Source organism: Cololabis saira, chromosome 21, assembly GCF_033807715.1.
Source record: "Cololabis saira isolate AMF1-May2022 chromosome 21, fColSai1.1, whole genome shotgun sequence".
Classification (NCBI taxonomy): Eukaryota; Metazoa; Chordata; class Actinopteri; order Beloniformes; family Belonidae; genus Cololabis; species Cololabis saira.
Genome location: NC_084607.1, coordinates 11,430,561 through 11,447,877, shown reverse-complemented (window position 1 = coordinate 11,447,877; position 17,317 = coordinate 11,430,561). Strand labels below are relative to the sequence as shown.

Genomic DNA, 17,317 nt, shown 5'->3' with positions numbered 1-17,317 from the left:
CTGATAGGAAACTGCTTCATGTTCAGCAAGTGCATATAAAACACAATCACGAAAGTCGTATTTATTATTTTATTTTACCACACAGTTGGTTGAATACAAAGTTGAAATACTTGGATTTTATGAAAGAAAAAAATGCCCATCAACACAGGTTTCCCTTCATTTTCGTAGACTATTAACATTAACTACAAAACAATACAATAAGTACGTGCAATAATAATAATAATAATAATAATAATAATAATAATAATAATACTACTACTAATAATAATAATAATAATAATAATAATAATAATAATAATAATAATAATAATAATAATAATAATAATAATAATAATAATAATAATAATAATAATCTGGTTTGGCATACCAAATTGCAAAAAGAAAATATTGATCCAAAATTAAAGTTGATCCAGAAATCCAAATACAGTGCAATGGCTCAATGAGAAAAAGTAACAGAATATACATAAATAATAGTTAACATATAAAAAGAAATGTGTGATTCCAGTGTATTTTTGTTTTCCTCTTTTTACCGATGTATTTATATTTATTTTAGGAGTGAAAACTTTGTCTGATTTGACGGGTGTTAATTGCTCTGCGCGTGCTCGTGCGCGGGCGTGTGTCTGGGCCTTGCTGCCTCACTTTATGGTCTCACTGGGTTTTGCATAGATGCGAAACTACTGATATTCTGACGAGCCAATGACTTGAAAACAACCCAACTACCACATTTCCTCCCTGCCATTCTTTTAGATTCATGTATTTACGAAAACCACTTTTAAATCCCATGTTCACATTTAGGTTAATATAATTTGCATTTTTTTAATGTCCTTCAAACATTTGTAATTCCCCACCACCATGTCAGCTGTAGCCGGTCATGTAATCTAACAAGACTCGGTAAACCTTCACGTCCCCCCATCATAATGCAAACTACCACCAATGCAAACACAAATCACACGTGAAAAAATATTAAGAACTCTGAATCCTCTTCTTCACAGACAAATCCAAAAATTCACAGGTAGGATTTGTGTATTGAATCCCTTTAACGATGAAAGCTTTTATTGCGCAAAATAACATGATGGGTGAGGTGGGAAACCCTCCATTGCATCCCTGACTACAGCAACACAGACTTAAGACTGAGCAAATAAAATCATAACCACTAATGACAACGAGTGAGAGACCTTTCCAGAATGCCTCAATCTTGGTGGGTCAGCTTCCTCCAAAGTGATTTGTGGTTAGATTCTTAAGATGACGCATGATGATCTTGTCGTTTAATTGTGAAAAAATGCGTTCAGTTCATCATACACGGGGGCCCTTTCGTGGTGTAAGTGCATGTCGTGGTAAGGCAGGACGTTCTCAGAGTGAATGCCGCTCCGGGGCCCTGAGGAGCCAAACACCAGGTTGTGGGCCCCGGAGGGCCTGGAGCCGGGCAGGCCGGAGTAATGCATAGAGTAGTGGTACCCCTTCTCGTTTTCGGGGGACGCGGGGCCTTGGTGCTTTAGGGAAAAGTTTCCATTGATGCAGAGAGGTGGACTGACAGGTCCCTCGTATTCAGGACTGTTATACTCCGGGGATCCGCTCCCACCGTACACCGAGTCGTAATAACCGTGCGTCCTCAGCGGGTGGGAGTTGGAGCCCGGCGGGCAGTGGGGGCTGGACAGACGCGCGCACTGGTACGGGTAGGAATGCATGGAGAAGGAGCCGGAGCCGTACCTGCCGCCGTCCTGACACTGCTGCTCAGTGAGGAAGTTGCGGGAGTTGAGCTGCAGACAGCCCGCCACCAGGTTGGTGGTGGGCTGGGACAGCCCCTTGCACAGTGTCTGGACATAAGACACGAGGTCGGGCCTTTTCCCAGAGCGCAATATCTCCGACAGGGCCCAGATGTAGTTTTTGGCCAACCGCAGCGTCTCTATTTTGGACAGTTTTTGCGTTTTGGAGTAACAGGGCACCACTTTACGCAGATTGTCGAGCGCAGAGTTCAGGTCGTGCATGCGGGTCCGTTCTCGGGCGTTCGCCTTTATCCGCCGCATCTTGGAGCGCTCAATGCGCGCCGGAGTCATTTTGCGCTTCTTGGGGCCCCTTTTCTTGGGCCTGTCCCCCTCTGTGTCCTCCCCGTCGTCCTCTTCCTCCGCATCGTCGTCCTCGTCGTCTTCTCCGGCGTGCTCGGACTGCGTCCGACTGTCTCCTCTCAGGTCGGAGGAGTCCATGTCGTCCTGCAGGTCCATGTCATCATCTTTGACTTTGTCGTCGTCGTCGTCGTCGTCGCTGTCTTCCGCCCAGGCAGAGTATTTCTGGACGTCGGGAAGCAGCGAAGGGTCACTGAAAAGCCTGGTTAACATTCTGGCTCTAAAGGGAGAAGGGGAAAGAAAATCGAAAATTAGAGGCCTAAAGAAAATATAGTCCCAGGCTGCACAATAAACGGGCTTAACATGTGTTTATTATGATCCCATAACAGAATTACAATTATTGTGCACCATATATGCACACGCACACACACGTGTGTGTGCTTGTGTGTGTGAGAGAGAGTATGTGTGTGAAAGTGTGTGAAGATTGGAAGATTAATTTGAAAAAAATTAATCGTTTTTTTGCCTCCCTAAAAAAGAAACCCACCAAAAAATTGCAAATTTGGAAAAATAAAAATAATCCATCCTGAAAGCTCTCCGCTGGGTTACAGCAGACGGATACCCATTTAATTCCCTGCTGTCATCCGTGTGCCCTGTCGCGTCCTCTCGCAGCGGGTCCCAGCGGCAGGGGCCACATTACAGGTCCCATGGGGGCCCCCACTTTCACTCCTCCTGACGCCCATATAGACTTCTGGCTGCATTCCAGCACTATTCATCCACGGCGCGCAGCTCCCCTCGGAGCAGGCAGAAAGGGGTTTTATTTCACTGATATGTGCTCCGCTTAAATCCCCCCCTTGATTATTAAATAAACTCAAGATAAGAACGTTGAGAAAATAATAAACACAAAGCTTTCCAGATATAGTCAAAAAAGGGGATGGCTAGAAAAAAGCTAATGTTTTAATGCAATTTCCAGAAAAAAAGTAAAACATTACATATTGTACTTTTTTGTGGAAATTGCATGAAAAACATTTGCATATAACAATGCATATTGACAATTAACTACCGTGAAAGTAAAAAAAAGGACAATAAATCAATCACCTACCACTTGATTTGCAAATATATTCCCATCAGTGAGAAAAAGGAGTGAAAACCGAAGTGATCTTTGAGGCTTTCATCTGAACATGTTTCACTTCTCTGCCATTATTATAGTGCTGCTGCAGAAAGACTGGCAACCCGTGCTTAGGTAGGCTGTGACGGTTGGTTAATTATCTCGGGGGGTGTGCCAGGGGCAAAATCTAGTTTTTAAATTTCAGGCTCAGGAGGTTTACTCAATTAAAAGAAAAAAAAAATCCCACAACAACGTTTAATTAACAGACCGTGCAGCTTACACGAAATAGATTTCACACATAATTCGGTATGCACGAGTGCGTGATTTCAAAGCATTTTTTAGTCAAAGGATAAGCCTTTACAAATGGAAGTGGCTTGTATCGTTTTAGTCCTTGTTAAAAAATAAAACCGCAACTCGTGAAATGCACCCCAGAAAAAAAAAGAGAGAGAAAAAAAAACACGGTCCATTCCTGTGTGCTTTCAACAACATTATGTCGACAGAGATGGCTGAGGATAAAAGTGGACAAACAGAGATAAATCACGCTGCAGACTGCCTGTCACAGGCGATGGCATTGTCCCACCCTTTCATTTGCTCCGAGACTGAACGTGCGAATCATCGACAAAATCATCAATAAATCTCCCATTAGGCTCGAGGACGTCCTTGGTTAAGGCAGCAGAGCTGATCTTGAAATCTCCCTCGGAAATTCCTAATTGAAACCTTTGTTGTCTTTAATTCGTTGCACTTGAGCTCCAAACATGGATCTTTTAATCAAATCAGTGTCCGATTGGATCTATTCACAATCTATGCGCTGCATTTAGGGGCTGCTCCATAAAAACCCTGCAAGAGGAGTGAAGCCGGGACAAGGAGACGCGTGGCATTTTATTCCAGTTAGTGGTGCAAATACCTTTAAAGGTAGATTTTGGATGTCAGAAGTTGAAGGGCACTCAGAGACACACACACACACACACACACACACACACACACAGGCGCGCACACACACAAAACGAGAGACAGGGCGATAGTGAACAAGCTTTCCCTGTAAAATCTGATGAAATGACTAAACACGAATATGCCTAATGCAGATCTGTGTGCCAGGTTGGTTCGACTGGGATTTAAAGTGCACCTCCAGAACCTTGCCATTTGCGAACCTATTAGTGCAAAGTCAAACGGGAGAAGGCGATTATTGCCTGTGTTTATGGATCGATTCCAAAAGATTCCCCATACGTTGCAAATGATAAGGAGCGGGGTTGCATTTGCTTTAAATTCCGAAAGCGTCCATGTATCCATGTTAGGTCAAAGATAAAAAAAAATGCGCATTTTAATCTGTTAATTACATTAATTTCTTCCCTCCATTTTAGACCGGCCCTTCAGCGTCCGATTAATTTATTTTAAAGCTGTTCCAACTTACCTCGGCTCACGCTCTTCACAGCGGACGGAAGGCGAGAAAAAAAAGAGCAAGTCTCTTTAGTTCAGACCATCTTCAGGGACTGGAGCGCACAAGTGCAGGAGGCGCAGCGGTGCTGATGCTGATGCTGATGCTGGTGCTGATGCTGATGCTGATGCAGGTCAGTGTCCTCCTCCACCGGCACGCACTCCAACAAACCGGAGCGCAGGCGTCTTGTCCGCGCGTATATGTGTGAGAGAGTACGTGAGCATTAATGTATGTGTGCGTGAGTGTCTCTGCGTGTGTGTGTGTGTGTTTGTGTGTATAGCAACCGTGAGCTACCGGGGTTACATACCAGCTAAGGCTGTGATGCCAGCGCCCATATGGCTGGCACGTCACCGGCAAGAGCCATCACATGAGAGCCCGGTGATTGACATGCGCCCGCATTCGTCGAGATTTGCCCTCCCGGGGGAAGAGAGACGCACAGAGAGAAAGGGAGAAGGAGAGAGAGGAGGAGGATGAGGTGGTGGTGGAGGAGGTAGGAGGAGGAGGAGGAGGAGGAGGAGGAGGGCTCCGCCATCTGTCACCGCGTTAGCGCTCACACAGCCAGAAAAAAAGGAGGAAAAACAGAATGAGAGGGAGAGAATAAAATGGAGGAACAACAAAACTCATCATTGTTGACCTGTGCTGCTGCTTCGAGACATGTAGGCCACTTTTCAAATCAAATTTTCTTATTTACCTGCCAAACTCGAGAGTTTAGAGCCAACAATCGAGAGGGGAGTTGCGCAATTATCCCAGCGCGCACCCAAAACGATATAGAGTAAATACAGACAAATAGGCACGGCGAGGTCAATGCATACTCAAACGAAATCTGAGTACAAGCCGTGTTTATTCATCTCCCATGAGGTGTCTAAAATATGTTTAAGTAACAATACCGTAAATAAGCTAAGATCTGCAGCCAAGGCGCCACGATAACATCATCTAAACAAACAATCAATCATCCTCATGTTCAAGTTATCAGCGTGGAAAGAGCCAACAATACTGTATTAAGCCTCTTATGAAATTACAAGCAATTAACTCTTCTCCAAATGAACAGTGGGCAAACGTGGTTTACCCTTCACCACATCTCTGGTTCATGCCTGAGTGGGGGCAGGGGGATGGGGATGCATTATAAGTGCATTAAGGCCGCGGAACAGAAGGCATATTGTTTATTTATTTACCTAATTGGATCAAATTATGCTTCCATGTATTCAGAGGAACGGCAACCAAAACCAATTGTGATTTGTTCTGACTTTTCCCGACTCAGCCCTGGCTGCAGATAACCCACTTGCCAGATCATCAAATGAATCCTATTATCACATATAGTTTTATATAGGATCGGTGGTTTGCGTGTGTGTGAACATGAAATGTTTGCTGATAGCTGTGTCCGAGGTCTGCAGCTTGTGTTTTCTGCATGCAAAGCTGAGCGAGGGGCGCCTGCAGGGGAGAGCATCAGTGTGAGACCCAGGTGTGCAGGCCCACTAGGGATGTATGAAAAATGAGTAGGAAGAGGGGGTGTAGCAGTGGATGACAGGGAATTGATGCTGGTTGGAGCTGGCAGAGGTGCCCAGGATTTAGGAGGGGAGGCATGTTGGCACACGAGTGGAGGAGATGCAAGAATTCCTCTTCCCCAGCATCCCCGGTCCCTCCTGTATGTCAGATCTGCTGCTTTGTGTCCAGCCCAGCCCAGAGATCTCTCTATTTAGTGGACATTAGTGAAGTTAATGTGGGTGAAATGAGCTTGATGACCACCAAGTCCAAGTTGGCACAAAGAGACCCAACTAGGCTGACAGGACGGGGACCTGGAGGATGAGAAATAGCTGATGGAGGCTCATCATGTCCTTGGGTCTGGATCACCCCTACCTCTCCTCCACGGACACGACTCAGGAGCTGTTTTGGAGGTGGCGGGGAGTCATCCGTCGGGTCAGCAGTAGTGTGGCAGCTGTGGCAAGGGAGCCGTGGTGCTGCACATTCACTAATGTGTCTCATCCCTAATGGGATTAGGGGATGATAACCTGGCGCTTCCCCAAACCACGGTGGTGTGATTGTGTCAGCATGTGTGTGTGCGTGTGCAGAGGGGCATCAAGCTTCACCACCAGCCAAGTCGGTGCCCTATCCTACCTCAGCTGTGCCGTGGAAGGGCTGGGTGGTGGACGAGCTGCGGTCAGTCAGATGTGGGGAAAAGGGGGGGCGGGGTTACATCTCAACAAGTCCCAAACAACCTTCAGGTCACCTTGCCAAAATAAATGGTAAATGTCAACAGCCGTGCCTCCGCCAGCGCTGGGCTCAAGGCGACGGCGATCAGGGAGGCTTTGATCTGATATTAAAACGCCAGAGGAGAGCTTGTTTGGAATTATGGCATTTTAGAATGACTTTACATCTGGTTTGTGTTGGGATTAGTCTGAGTAAGGGCCACCTGCTGGGCTCCTTTGCACAGAATAAATGCGTGTAATCAAAATGTAATGTTGAAGCTCTTTCCCCTTGAAGTTGTGAAATGCTCAATCACTCTTCTTCCTCTGCTGTTAGATGGCACTTAATGGCATTTCAATGTCATCAAGCCACACCTTTTTTTTTTTTTTTAACTGTCAGACGTGAGGTGATGACCTGCACTTCACTTGTCTTCCTGGAAACGGTACGAACTTCTGCTGGCTCTAATATGAGATGCAGACACACACACTGGGACCCACCCCCACCCCCACTCTCAGCACCAGACTCCCGGACCCCATCTGCACTCTCCTCTCTCCAGTCCCCTAATTGCGTATGCACAAATGCAAATGCCTATTAATTAATTACTTGACTAATTAGTGCAGTGGTATTTTAGGGCGATAAATCAAGTGGAGATGGGGCCGAGTACGGCGGGGCAGGAGGAGGGCTGCGCGGGGCATCCACAATGAACCCGCACCAGAGGGAGAGCTCCCACTGTACAGTCCTACATATGTGTGCTGCATGTGAGCAGGACCTGCAGAGCTTCTGAGGAGGCGACCGGGCGAGCGGAGGCGGAGGAGGAGGAGGAGGAGGAGACACTAAGACTGAGAGGTGACCTCTGCTCCTCCAACTGTGCCGTTTCCTGGCAGGTGGCCAGGCTTGGATCTCATTGTACCTATTTCCACAAAGGAGAACGCACCAGCTAGACCAGGGGTCGGCAACCCGCGGCTCTAGAGCCGCATGCGGCTCTTTAGCGCCGCCCTAGTGGCTCCTGGAGCTTTTTCAAAAATGTTTGACCTTTTTTTTTCTTCCTTTTTTTCTTCATTTTTTCTTTTTTTTTTCTTTTTTTCCTTTTTTCTTCTTTTTTTCCTTTATTTCTCTTTTTTTCTTTTTTCTTTTCTTTCTTCTTTTTAATCTCGACATTTCGACTTTTTAACTTTTTTCTCGAAATTTTGACTTTTTTCTCGACATTTCGACTTTTTTCTCGACATTCCAGCTTTTTTCTCAACATTTTGACTTTTTTCTTGACATTCCAGCTTTTTTCTCAACATTTTGACTTTTTTCTCGACATTTCGAGTTTTTTCTCGACATTCCAGCTTTTTTCTCAACATTTTGACTTTTTTCTCAACATTTTGACTTTTTTCTCGACATTTCGACTTTTTTCCCAAAATTTTGACTTTTTTCTCAACATTTCGACTTTTTTCTTGACATTTCGACTTTTTTCTCAAGATTGTACTTCAAAATTAATCTTGACATTTCGCCTTTTTTCTCGACATTTCGACTTTTTTCTCGAAGTGCATAATGAAAAAAAAATCTTCCCCAAGTTATAACTAATATAGAAAAATGCAGCATGTGTTGTCTTCATTCTAAGGCTGATACAAGACTTTTCATTTTTCATTCATTGCGGCTCCAGACATATTCGTTTTTTGTGTTTTTGGTCCAATATGGCTCTTTCAACATTTTGGGTTGCCGACCCCTGAACTAGACACTCCGACTGCATCTACTGATGCATATTTATGCTCCTATACTGTAAACCTTGTACAATAGCTCAACGAGCACAACAGTTGGCACCATTTGCGCAGCGATACTGATGTGATAATTGTGGCATCTGCGATTGGGAGGTGAATAATTCTGGCAGCCTCGATAAACTGCGTGTCTGTCTGCGTGTGTGTGCCGGTAGGTGTGCCAGGCCTCCACCATACATGTAGGTACCCGTGGAGATCTCCGGACTAAAATATTCATTCTCATTTGCTTGCCCAGACAGTGTGGTCCTAATTGCAGCATCAGAAAGCTCCACCTCTCCCTCTTGTCTGGCTTGGCTGCAACAGAGACAAACCTCATCTGGGAACAGGATGCTCCTGTAAGTATGTGTGTGTGTGTCTACGCTTGTGCATCCGTCCTCCTTTTCTGGGGTTGTGCTTGGCTGGCTCTTTCCTCACTTTCCCTCTCATTCACAAGCGCTAGCATTTCAAGGAGCGGCTCAGCCTCTCAGATTCATTCACTTCCTTTGCTGCATGTCACATTTTTCTCTCGCGTTTCAGCTTCGGGTGTGTGATAGTTTGCTCCACAGTTGATCTCTCTGTCAGCGTGTCTGTCCGTCAGTCTGTCGGTCCACGGGTGAGCGTGAAGCTCTGGAGTTTTTCATCAGTTCCTGTGCCAACCTTACCCCTTGCTTGGCCAAGCTGAACCATCTTGTGGGATTTTTGGCTTTTAATTATAGTAAGAGAGGATTAATTATGGCAGTGGAAACAAGGGGACATGCATTATTGATGCTATGAGTGAAGGGCTGGAGGGGGTAGAGGGTGCTAATTAAATCACTGCCCTACTGCCATGTCCTCCTCCGTCTCTGCCTTCACCATGTTCTCCACCTGCTACATCTCCAGCACTCCACTCTCTACTTTACTCCTCAGTACCCCATAGAAACACGTGTTATTCTCACATCTTATCTAGGGCTCACTGAAATCATCACATAAAAGTTTTAAAAAGACCATACTCACCTTTTCAGGGTCATCATGCCCATTCCATTTTTCTTTCATCCTCTCCATCACTTTCTCTGGAACAGCCGACTGCTGGGTCTGTCTGAGAGTGATTTGTCCATCTAAGAGTCCCTCATTAATGACAAGTGCTAAACTTGGCTTCGTCTTAGACAAGCACCTCAGTTTCTGTTGCAAACCCAAATAGGGAAGCTCTTCCTCCCTTCCACATGGGTTGAGCCTTTTAAAAAGCCAAATGCAGCAAAAGGCTGCCATCTGCTGGTACGCATCAATGAAGATCAACGTTTACCTTTTTTGTTTTTTACAACGTTGAGTGTGCAGTAGTTTTTTTTATATAATTAAACTGATCTGAGACCTGGGAGTGCTTTCAGTCATTTAAATGAAATGTTCTCAGTCTCACTTGACCAACTTTATTTCCATTACTGTTTGCTACTATTTAAATCTGGGTTCAGTGAGCGAAATGACCGGAGTCAAATTCCCTGTCTGGCATGTTCAAACTTGGCCAATAAAGCGGATTCTGATTCTGATGTGCATGAATGTAATATTTCTCTACAGGGCACAGGTTATGTAAAGAAAAACAAACTTTTCAGCGCCTGGCACTGTGTCTGTTGCCCTCTGAAAACAGGTTGCGTGGGTGTTACAGGCCCACAGCAGAGTGGACATTTCCATTCCCCCCATCTTTATCGCCAGTACATTCATGTAATTCTGTACTTTCCTGAACTTTAGAGATGGGTGGAGCAAAGCTGTTAGTGAGTCCTACACAAGAGGGGGTGGAGTTGAGTGAGTAGGTGGACTACACCCCCTAAAGTCAGCTGGGCACACTTTTGAAGGCTTGGATTGGAAGAGGACTCTTGTGAATTATTTACTGTTATTATTTTCAGCAAAGCCTGCCATGGACATTTCAGTCAGGCCTCAGGAACTTTTATCAGCTTTTGAAAAAAAGGCATCACATGTCTATTTTAAAGAAAGATCATGTCATACAGTCCTCTCTACTGTGCCCTCTGAGGAGCTGTGATAACAAAAACATCCATATCATTCATATTATTATTTTTTGTTAAAAATGCCACTCACAACCCCCAAAAAACCCTTTTATACACTGGATTTGTTCTACCTCCAAACTTATTACATGTTTTGCTGTGCAGACAGCTGTGGAGGGAGTGAAATTGAATCACAGTCCCATCAAGTTCTCTTTCTTTTCCACTGGTCCTTTTACTGAGGACGCCCCGGGCTTTAGTGGTCCTTGACAAGATGAACAGTATGTTTACTGATCGTTGAATGCAGGACAAAGCTTGAACTGTGAACCAACAGTAAACAGGGAACACAAGCACCATCATAAAAAAATGGAAAAGGAAAAGAAAAGAAAACAAGCAAAAGTAAATACTTTTGGCTGCATGAAAGGATGTCATGTGCCTGTGAGTAATTCACAGAGATAACAAAACTGTTGGAGTCTACTATCTGGCTAGGGGATCAAATAAGCAAAACCCTCGGGAGATAAGATATGAAACAAAAGATTAAAAACTAAAAATAGTTCAACTAAAAACTATTTTGCCCAACTATATTTAAAAAAAATAACATAAAATTAATAAATATAATTCAATTTTGGTTTGCTTGCAAACTGGATGTTAGCAAATTTAAAGATAGGCATATTTATAATTAATTTAAAAAGACTGGTATTAATTGTGTTAAACTTCAGCAGACTTCTTATAACTTCTGCTTCCCTTCATGTATATTTCTTCTTTGTGGGTCAGTGTATCTTTTGGTCATTGGATTTTTCCATCATGAGTGGGAATCAAAAAACAAAAAACGATTGGTTTATTTGATTTTCCTTTTAAAACAAAAAACAAATATTGAATTACACTGCATTTTTTCTTTTTCTGTGTTAATATGATTTAACAAAGATTCAAAATACGCTTTTATTTTCGTTTTCTATTTCATATAAGAAAAATGAAATCACTAGTCAACAGGAACGAAAAAACGAACCAAAAACAACCGTTTATTCATATTCGTGCACCGGAAGCTGGCATTTACAACCGAGTGAACTTAGTTCTGGATATTTGACAGGCATTCCTGTGACAATTCTCTCCAGGGGAAGTTGTTCTGTACCACCCTGTCCCACTCGAGCCAGCCACTCTAGGCTACTATTCCCCCCCCCCTGTGTTTTCTGCGGTGCATTCACACTATACGCGAGGCATGTATTTTACTCGTATTTACTGACATTACGCCCCCAGATGTAGCTACAGTTGTCATAGCAACAGTAAACACCAGGTCAAAGCAGCAACGGGACTGTCATTTGTTGTGGGGATAATGGGCTGACGTCAGTTCTAAAGCTTGTTAAAAGATAGAAAAATGTTCTTTACACAGGCTGCTGCATGTTAGCATCTCAATATCATGTGAAAGTTCACTCTTCTGATGGATTTGAACTACATGCATTTGCAGCTACAACAATGTCAAGACGGTCATTCATGATTTCCACTGCAGCCTCCATGTTTCTACCGGGAGAAGGGTCGTGAAAAGCACAGAAAAATAATAATAATAAAAAAAAACTAGAATAGGCTACAATATGCCGACAGTCCATTATGCCGAAGGTCGTGCTATAATTGTTACAACGTTTGGGTAGGCTGTGACCTTCATCAGGTTAACTGTCAGACAGCAGAAGAGGACAGTTCATGTAGGTGGAAAAACACGTCACTCATTGTGTCATTCAATCTTCATTCATAAATTCTGGCTCAGGTCTGACACTGAGTGGCCTAAATAGTAAACGGTCACTCAGCGCGCATCAATTACCACTTGAAACAAGAAACACACACAGGAAAAACGCCGAGATAAATATCTATCCATACAAAATAAAGAAGAACAGCAACAACAATAATAATACATCTATTAGACCAAAAGGTAAAATAAAATTAACTTTGGCTTTTTTACCCACAAAATGACAAGATGGTGATAAAATGAAAATAATAAACTCTATTGTCATAGAACTTTTCTAAGTTTGCAAGGCACTTCAAAAACAGATTTTTTAAAAAGCACAGATAAAAACAACACAGACAACGAAATATACAGGCCCTAATAGCTTATAAGATAATATAATGGGCTATATTAGGCTATGAATAATTTTTAAGGAAGTCTGAGAGAGAGAGAGAGAGAGAGAGAGAGAGAGAGAGAGAGAGAGAGAGAGAGAGAGAGAGAATTAGCAGAGCCTACAGACGTTTAAAAGTCCAAACAAAAGTATTTACTCACAAGAAGTGATTGTAATCAATTACATAATTTAAAGTAGATTTTTTACTAAATATGATAATACATCTAGGCCTATGCGTGGTCTAATGATCAGCTCTCAACGTAAGACTATATTAAATTCTCTGTGGATTAATGCTCCACCAATTGGATCCTCGTCAAAAGGACATGTCATGTTCGTAGCCTAATAGTAGTGAAAAGAAAAGTTGTAACACTGATTTTTTTTTTCTAATCAATGAAAGACGGCATAACTGCCTCAACTGCGCTCTTGGTTGGTAAAGAACAGCTCATTCGCGCGCTTGCTTTGTAAATGCCAGCTTCCGGTGCACAAATATGAATAAACGGTTGTTTTTGGTTCGTTTTTTCGTTCCTGTTGACTAGTGATTTCATTTTTCTTATATGAAATAGAAAACGAAAATTAAAGCGTATTTTGAATCTTTGTTAAATCCTATTAACACAAAAAAAGAAAAAATGCAGTGTAATTCAATATTTGTTTTTTGTTTTAAAAGGAAAATCAAATAAACCAATCGTTTTTTGTTTTTTGATTCCCACTCATGATGGAAAAATCCAATGACCAAAAGATACACTGACCTTTGTTCATGCCTGTGATTGTTTTTCTGGTTTCCATCTTGAGAGTCTGTGAGGGGGGGGGGGGGGGGGTCCAGAACTGAAAAAAAATAAAAATAATAATATATATATATTTTTAATTCTCATTAAATTATGGAATCATTTTTCAAAATGTTTCAAAATATGCCTATTTGTGGAAAAAATATGTAGTATTTGGGTTACATAAAAGCTTGTTATTTGTTTTCTTCCTAATTGTCCTTGTGGTCAAGAACCCCCAACACAAAAATGTTTTGGCCGCTGATCAAAATTTGATGTTATCATTTAATTCAACCATTAGAATGGTCAAAATGTCCAGTCTGCACAAGTCCGGTGCTCAGAAAAGAAGAGAAAAGAGAAGAAGAAAAGAAGAAGAAAATAGAGGCCTCAGAGATTCTCTACACAAATATTTTAAAAAGGGTGGTGACGGTGAAGCTGGAATTAATAAAGTCAGCGTAGAGCAAGGTAAGAAACAGCGCAGCCAACGTTTACCAACCTTGTAACTTAACCTAACGGGCTATCTCTAATGTTAACGTCCATTAGCTTGTATAAAAACCTGAAGAGCAGAGGGAGAGGAGAGGAAGAGGAGGAGAGATCCGGGCGCAGGGGGGCCCATCTTAGATTATTTTGTCCGGGGCCCAGGCAAGACTGTCAGCTGGCCTGATCTGAAGTGAACTGATGTAAAAAGTTAAACTGAAAGATAGATTAAATATGGAACAGAGGAAATAAGACGGGTATAAGTGCGTAAAAGTTGTAATGACTTGTTCTGACCAGTAGGTGGTGCCCATGTGTTTTTTCAGGAGCACCCTGCAGGCGGTGCAGCATGTGCTGGGAAGTGCAGCTTTCCCAGGTGAACCTGACTGTGGCTCTTCATGCGAACATAACGTGTTTATTGTGCAGGGGTATGATGTGTAATTGGATGATGGAGGACGAGCGTGGAGTCAAGCCATGTGATGACTGACAGGCGGGTTCTCTCTCTGCAGAATTACCACCTGTTAGGCTGCACAAAGCCTCTCATGATTAGTGGAATATTACAACTTTTACAGAGATTTGTTTTGTCCCTGAGATGCCTTGCAAATGTAGCAGCCTACCACTGCAAGAGGATTCAGCAGGTAGAGATAATTATACTGCGCTGAAGGGCGGACGGACGGTAATAATAATGATTGCTGTCTGAGAGGTTTCTTTCTTTCTTTCTTTTATTCAGAATTCATACCCAGAATGCATCTGGTCTCTGTAGGAGTTCGGGTATCATCTGTAGAGGGGTCTAAGGTCCCTGTGAATTACTTTCATAACAGGGAGATTTTTGTCAGCTCTCGCGCCACTCACCGTCACATGGTATAAGATGCTCTGTTTAGGACAAGATAGAATTACATGCTTTTTTCCAATCTGTGTTTGGAGCTGGCTTGGATTTTCTCCAGTCTGTGTGTGTGTGTGTGTGTGTGAGCGAGGGAGACTGTACAGTGCCCATGTCACACATTTTGTACAGCTTGTCCCTGCTTGCGTTGCAGCTGGAGTGATCATCAAGCCTGCTGTGATCTATCTTGAGTAGGTTTTTCCTCTGGTTCTGCCAAAACAGGGGTTTTATAACACGCCTGAAAGAAAATGCATAAACACAAGTACTGAAGTACTGTATAAAAATTTTTAAAAGCAGGAGGGGTGGGGGTGCATAACATTTAGCTAATATTTGTGAACAGCAAGCACCATGACAACAAATAACATATCCAAGTTAACTAGCGGTAGGAACAAATAAATATTGCCCCAGGGGGTATTCAGCCCCTTTAATAGGTGGCAGGTGGATTCACAGATATTATGTAACAGCATAGCCAAAAAATAACAGAACAAATATTAGCAAATCAACCCACAAGCTCAGAATTGGGGCATTTACAATGCCACGCTCAGCTATTATTTGTTAATCTCTTAATGCTCAAACAATGTCATATACTCAGGAACATCCATTTGATTTCTAATTAGAGATATTTGTACTTGTCAGTGTGTCAGCTATGGAGTTATTTTGTTAATATGACAGACAGCCTGGGGATTTGAAAATGCCTGGCTGCTCTGACACGTCTGTGTAATGGATTTGAAAGCTTACTTGACAATTTGTCTCTCTTGTAATCCACGCAGCCAAAGAGGGAGGGTGGTCTCGTTTGTAAGATTTGATGCACTTTCGCTGTTTCCTGCTTTGATATTGCGTTGTTTGTCAGCGTTTCTGAGAGGAGATGACGGCAAGCTGACAGGCCAGTCAGCTCTCAGGAGTAAATATTGTTGGATTTATCCAAAAGCAGAATGTGTTGTCTGAAATATATATAAAAAAATCTGATTTACTGGCAGCCTAAATCTGATTTGCTGGAGCTTTAATCCAGCTGGTGTGTCATGCAGCATGATGTCTCTGTTTTCAATCAACCTTAAATGAAAAAAGGTTGACTGATATTTTCTATAGCAACCTGCTGTGAAGATATTCTATGTGTTAATGGTTTTTTCTGTGTATGAATAACAGTTAGTTAAATTTCTTACCTGACAAAATCCTGAACACCTCGAAACCTGCTGTGAGTTCACCTGATTTATGAGGTCTTTTAACATCTTAACAACATAAATACTCCTTTTTTTTCAAGACTGAACACCTTATCTTATATTACAGTTTCAGATTGCAGCTGATATTCTTGTTTATAGCCTGCCAGTGTTGCACTTGATCAGTCTGTACTTGACATTTGTTTTCCATCTTGACGTGTTTGCACATGTTTACAGCAAATTAGTTTCACTAAAAAAAACGAATAGGCTACATTTTACACTGAAACTGAAATGGAAATAAACTAAAGATGCAACACACCCCATACCCAAAGCCAACCAGGTAAACGACAAAAGTAGACCATTTACCTGGTTCAGACCACTAAAGCTGCTTTTCTTTCAGACTGCCGGGGCCTAAAGACGCTGAGATGTCACTGATGAATAATTATAAACTGCTTCTTCTCACTTGAAACGCTGGCCTTTTCAATAACCATTGCCTTGTTGTTTGAAAGATATTACCCAATCTCTGGCTTCATTAAATTCTGCAGTGCTGCAGCTTGTAGTGAGCTGGATTCTTACCCGGAGCTCAACACACATTCCTTTGAAAAGTTGCCCAATTTTAGTTATGCAACAGCTGTTGAGCTCAATCAAATAGCAGCGAGTAACTGAAAAATGTTTAATTTCTCTTGAAACATTGAGCAACTACTTGGTCCGTGTTTTGTCTTACGTACAGTATTTGCCAACAATTCATTTTCATGAAAAAGTGGAGCATATGTGTTTGTTTTGGTGCTTTTGAACAGACTGGCTTTGTTGAGTTAAATAATCCTGCAAAAAAAAAAACTCCATCCCTGATCTATTCCTGCACATAGGGCCCACAACATCACAGTATAGTCTGTCTGCTCTAACCGGGAGGATAAACGCACAGATTGTTCTTTATTCCAGACCGCTTAGACGGCAGATGCAGTCCCAGAGCAGCCTATCTACTTTGACCTTCCATATTCTGCCCACAAAGTCCTTCTAGCCACCTATAGTCTTCCTCCTCCTCTTCCTCCTCCCTGGCCGTCACTGCGCTACCTCCCTGCGTTCCAGCCCATGTCAAAGCTCAACTCTCCCCTCAGGCCAAATCCACTGCTCTGCACTGTCCAAATCCCTGTGCCATGCGAGTGAAATAACAGCAAGGCCATGAAAGTCGTGCTGAATCCCAGAGCAGAAGGGTAAAGAGGATTGCTCCTTATTTTCACATTTCTCCTGGCAAAAACCAATGCTCTGGCAAAAAAAGAGAGAAATCCCTTTTTGGGATCAGCTCACTGGTTTTCTTCTTTCCATTGCTGTCAGGTTTAGGGAACTTGTTGACGAGCATTTCTTCATGACAATGACGGACACTTTTGCTGACAGCAAAATGTGTCCAACAGTCTGTCATAACTCTACTGATGTCAGTTGCTGCTGGAGGACCGTATAGTATATCTCCTCT

General features: G+C 42.7%; 1 protein-coding gene across 1 annotated transcript; it reads right to left on the bottom strand.

Moving 5' to 3' along the window:
- Window positions 1-554: 554 nt before the first annotated feature.
- LOC133421770 (neurogenic differentiation factor 2-like) lies at window positions 555-5,010 on the bottom strand. Its single transcript, XM_061711532.1, has 3 exons — window positions 4,905-5,010; window positions 4,574-4,782; window positions 555-2,340 (listed from the first exon to the last, which is right to left on the bottom strand). Exon 3 carries the CDS (start codon window positions 2,331-2,333, stop codon window positions 1,266-1,268), a length of 1,068 nt encoding a protein of 355 aa, XP_061567516.1. The 5' UTR covers window positions 2,334-2,340; window positions 4,574-4,782; window positions 4,905-5,010; the 3' UTR covers window positions 555-1,265.
- Between the last annotated feature and the right edge of the window lie 12,307 nt (window positions 5,011-17,317).

What these genes read in the sequence shown, in the direction of transcription:
- LOC133421770 (XM_061711532.1), bottom strand. Translation starts at nt 2,333, where the DNA reads ATGTTAACCAGGCTTTTCAGTGACCCTTCGCTGCTTCCCGACGTCCAG.